This window comes from Gracilinanus agilis, unplaced genomic scaffold, assembly GCF_016433145.1.
Source record: "Gracilinanus agilis isolate LMUSP501 unplaced genomic scaffold, AgileGrace unplaced_scaffold55336, whole genome shotgun sequence".
NCBI classification, from domain to species: Eukaryota; Metazoa; Chordata; class Mammalia; order Didelphimorphia; family Didelphidae; genus Gracilinanus; species Gracilinanus agilis.
The window spans coordinates 1-4193 of record NW_025390617.1 but is presented as its reverse complement, the minus strand read 5'-3'; the positions used below and the strand labels follow the sequence as shown (position 1 = coordinate 4193).

Below are 4193 nucleotides of genomic sequence, written 5' to 3'. Positions count from 1 at the left end.
AAAAAAAATAAAAATAAAAAATAAAACTGAGATATGCTTCATATTCAGGGTGTCATTAAAATGCAGGTAAGGAGGGGGGCAGCTGGGTAGCTCAGTGGATGGAGAGTCAGACCTAGAGACAGGAGATCCTAGGTTCAAATCCGGCCTCAGACACTTCCCAGCTGTGTGACCCTAGACAAGTCACTTGACCCCCATGGCCCACCCTTACCATTCTTCCACCTAGGAGCCAATACACAGAAGTTAAGGGTTTAAAAAAAATGCAGGTAACAGGATTCCTTGTTTGGGTATCAAGTCGAAGGCAACTATTTATTTCATCCAGCACAAAACCATAGAAGACTCAAGACACGCTGAATCAACACACACACATTGTTTTTCAGGCTTCCTTAGCCTGTTTCCCTCATGATGCTCCCCAGGAAGGGAAAGGCCTCATTTAGGACTACGGAATAGGTAGATATTGACCGTAGTGGACCTGCCAAGCATTTCCCATGAAGTTCAGCTCACTTTGGCCCTTCAGCCAATGAATCCTCCTGCGGGTGGCCGTGTTCCTGGCCCTGCTCAAGGAAGAATGTCAGCAGAAAGAAGTTCATCGAGGGCTCCTCATCACCTAGACCAGCTCGTGGTTCCAATGCTGATGCCCCTGGAGACTGGGGGAGAGGAATCGCCTTCCCTTCCCCTCGGGGAAAGTCCAGGAGTGAGAAAGCAAAGAGTCTCCGAGCCCCAAAAGCCTCTCAGTCGCTGCTCAACAACTGAGGCCAGCAAAGACCCCCCGACTTTTTTGTAGACCACAGAGGGGGCAGAGGGGGCAGTTCTTCCTGACTCAGTTGCCAAATATATTCGATGCAATTCCCCCACCGTGAGGCCAGAAGACCAATCAGGAGATGCTGTGCCCTTCCAGCAAAGCATATGACCATTAGTAAGAGGCCAAAGGACTCCACGGGAGGTGCCGGGGCCTTTGGAAATCTGATCAAATCCTTATTAGCGCTGCTTCAAGAAAGGGCAGACCAACCCTCCCCACCCTTCCCTGGCCAGCCCTCTGCTCTGCCAGTTGTTTCAGGATACAGGTAGGCCCCCTTGACGGCAGGGGGGGGGCCCTCTTTTCTGTCTGTATCCCCAACCCTTAGCACAGTGCTTGGCACATCCATTCTGACTCCTTTGGGCTGCAAAGAGCTCTGGGACAGAGAAGCAGGGCTGTAGGGGTCGGGGCCCCTGGCTCAGCCTACTCCCTGGGGTGCTCTGAAGAAGCATGGCCCCTGTTCCCTGTCCCCAAGAAAGGGAGGCCAGGGAGCTTGAGTCTCTCCTCTCCCCACCCCACAGGAAAGAGAGACTCCTGGGGCTTCGCTCCCACCCATACTCTGGGTGACCTTGGGCAAGTCTCTCCTCCTCATCCCCTTGTGCTCTTTGGTTTCCCCTCCTGCGATGTGAGGGGGCAGGTGGGATGGCCCCGGAGGTTTCTCCCAGCTCTAAGTCCTCTGATCATGGGGCCAGGAGCAGAGGCAGAACGCAATGTCCTCCCCGACGCCCCTCCCCATCCCCAGCCTCCCAGGAGCCATCTGGCATGGATTCCTCAAAGCTCACAAACCCCAAGGACCAGAGTTTGGGCTCAGGGTGGGGAGGGGCCAGGCTCTGCCTGCCCACCCTCTGCTGAGGCTGCACTTTGGGCTCGGTTGGGCCCCAAGGCCCGCGCCCCCTTCCTTTCCTGTTTGTGTTAATCCCTCTAAACAAAGTCAAACATTAGCTGGGGGATCGCAGATTAAGCCTTATATAAACCCCCTTGGGGGGCAGACAAACAGAGTCGGAGCCTAGAAGAGGTCAGAAGAGGGAGGGAGCAGCTGCGCTTAGCCGGCCCGGGACCCTGGAGGGGAGCAGGAGGGCCTCCCGGCAATCTCTCGGCTGCCTGACGCAGGTGAGCTGAGATGGGGCCCCCCTTCCTGTCGGGCTCCCACCCCGCCTCGAAGGGGCCCCTGGGAGAGGAGCGGAGTCTGCCCGGCCTTCATTTCTCTCCTAGATCCCTGCACTGAGACCCAGAAGGGACCTCTGGGCCTCTCGGAGTCCCGCCCTGACGTTTTACAGAAGAGGAAACTGAGGCAGAGAAAGGTAGCGTTCCTGCCCGGCTCCCCCAGGCAGAGAAGAGCCCGGCCAGGAGACGCGACGTTTCTCTTTCCCTTACAGCCGGCCGCTCCTCCTTCTGCCCTTCTCCCTGCCATGCCTCAGCCCTGAGCCCGTCCTTCGGGTCCGGCCCCTCAGGGTTGCTCCGGCGGCCCCCCGCCCCTCGCCCTCGCCTCCCCCTCCTCGGGGGCACCATGTCCTTCTCGGAGCTGCTGGAGCGGGTGGGCAGCATGGGGCGCTTCCAAGTCCTGCACGTGCTGCTCCTGTCCGTGCCCATCCTCTTCATGGCCAGCCACAACCTGCTCCAGATCTTCACGGCCGCCACGCCGGCGCACCACTGCATGCCGGCCCCCAACGCCTCCTCCCTGGCCTCCGCCCTGCCTCTGGGGCCCAACGGGGAGCCCGACAGGTGCCGCAGGTTCACCCACCCTCCGCTGGAGGGGCCGCTGGGCCCGTGGAACTCGACCCTCCCCAATGGGACCTGGGGCCACACGGAGCCCTGCCTGGACGGCTGGGTCTACGACAGGGCCGTGTTCGCCTCCACCATCGTGACGGAGGTAAGAAGGCCCCTCGGCCTCCACCTGTTTTACGCAGAGTCCACAGTAAGACTTTATGTGTTGTCTCTTGGGATTCCCACAACCCCCCGGGGCTGTTATTGGGCCCCTTTTGCAGGCAAGAAAACGGAGGCTCTCCCTGCTGATGAGATCTGCTCAGGGTCACCCAGTCCTAGTAGGGTTCTCCCTTCAGTCCACCGGACTTCACGTCCAAAAGGTCATCGTCACCCACATTTCCCTCAGGAGAGAAAAGATAAAGAATTGTACTCTGGTGGGCATGTAATCTCTATTTTGCAGGCAAGGAAACTGAGGCACTAAGATGGGATAATCAGTTTGTCCGGCCATAGCCCCATGACTGCAGTCAGGTTTCTGATTTGGATTAGGTGATGACCGACCACTAAAATTCCCTTCCAGTTTGGACAAGTCTGAGATTTGAAGTTGTCGAGACTTGAATCCGGCTCCCTTTACTCCCCCCACTCCGTGGAAGGATAGTTAGTTGGTAAAAGAGCCTTTGACTTAAAGTCAGGAAGGCCTGGGTTCGAATCCTACTTCAGCCACTCATTAGTTCTGGATCCCTGGGAAAGTCCCTTCCCTCTCTGGACCTCCTCGCAAAGGGCTTCTATCCAATCCTATCTCTCGGGTCCTTTCAAGCTCTCAGATTCTTTCCTTGATGGCTCTGTCTCTCACCTCTGGAAATGGGCCCAATTCTCCCTCCTGTGCCCTGCTTCTTCTTGTCCCCACCCCCCTAATCCCATCAGGTGATTTGGGACTGGAAGTGACCTTAAGTGACTTTGGAGGCCAAAACTCTCTTTTCACATAGGAGGAAACTTGGAATGGTAGGACGAACACTGCCTCCGGAGGCACAGGGTCTAGGTTCAAATCCTGCCAACCCTTTCTTTCTCTGAGCTTCAGGTTCCTCCTCTGCAGAAGGGGAGAGTCAGCCTAGAAGGCTTGCTGAGCTTCCTTCTAGTTTATGATCCAGGAGTCTAGAAACACCGAGTCTAGCTCTCCTGTCACTACATGGGGCTGCTAAAATCTGGGGCTCCCTCTGCCTCCTCTTCAAGCCCCTCTGGTTGCCCCCCTGAGGCAGGCAGCCCATCCTTGGTTCCCATCCCAAAGAAAAAGGGCAAGCCTGATGGCCCTCTTCCCCACCCCCTTCCCAAATTCTCCCCAGCATCCAAAAGGTCCCAGGCTTTATCTGCAGCCTGAGGCAAGCCCTTTCCCTCTCTGAGACTGAGTTTTTCCCTCTCTGCAGGAAGGGGCTTGGATTAAACAGTCCTAAAAGTTCGCTTCCAGCCCTGAAAGTTCGCTCCCTCTCTGGCTGCTGGTTCAAATCCCTCCCTGGCTCTGCCCAGCGCCCTGGATGCTCCGAGTCTCTCGCCTGGGCCCAGGAAGCTGGCGCTCCCCTCCCCTCTCCTCCCCTAGGCTCGGTCCCATCTCTAAGCTTCCCTGGCCTAGTTAGGAGCAAAGTCCCATTCCCTTTTAGGTCAGCTGATACACACTTGGAATTTTTCAGCAGGAACTTAAAGAAAG

General features: G+C 56.8%; 1 protein-coding gene across 1 annotated transcript; it reads left to right on the top strand.

The window, feature by feature from the left end:
• Window positions 1–1808: 1808 nt before the first annotated feature.
• Window positions 1809–4193, top strand: LOC123256021 (solute carrier family 22 member 8-like). Its single transcript, XM_044684718.1, has 4 exons — window positions 1809–1903; window positions 2006–2094; window positions 2170–2663; window positions 3916–4193. The coding sequence occupies exons 3-4, from the start codon at window positions 2301–2303 to the stop codon at window positions 3940–3942; spliced, it is 390 nt and encodes a 129-aa protein (XP_044540653.1). The 5' UTR covers window positions 1809–1903; window positions 2006–2094; window positions 2170–2300; the 3' UTR covers window positions 3943–4193.

Bases quoted from the DNA above. Each gene is read 5' to 3' on its own strand.
- LOC123256021 (XM_044684718.1), top strand. From the start codon at position 2,301: ATGTCCTTCTCGGAGCTGCTGGAGCGGGTGGGCAGCATGGGGCGCTTC. The intron at 2,664-3,915 runs GTAAGAAGGCCC...CCCTCTCTGCAG, and splicing joins CCTCCACCATCGTGACGGAG to GAAGGGGCTTGGATTAAACA.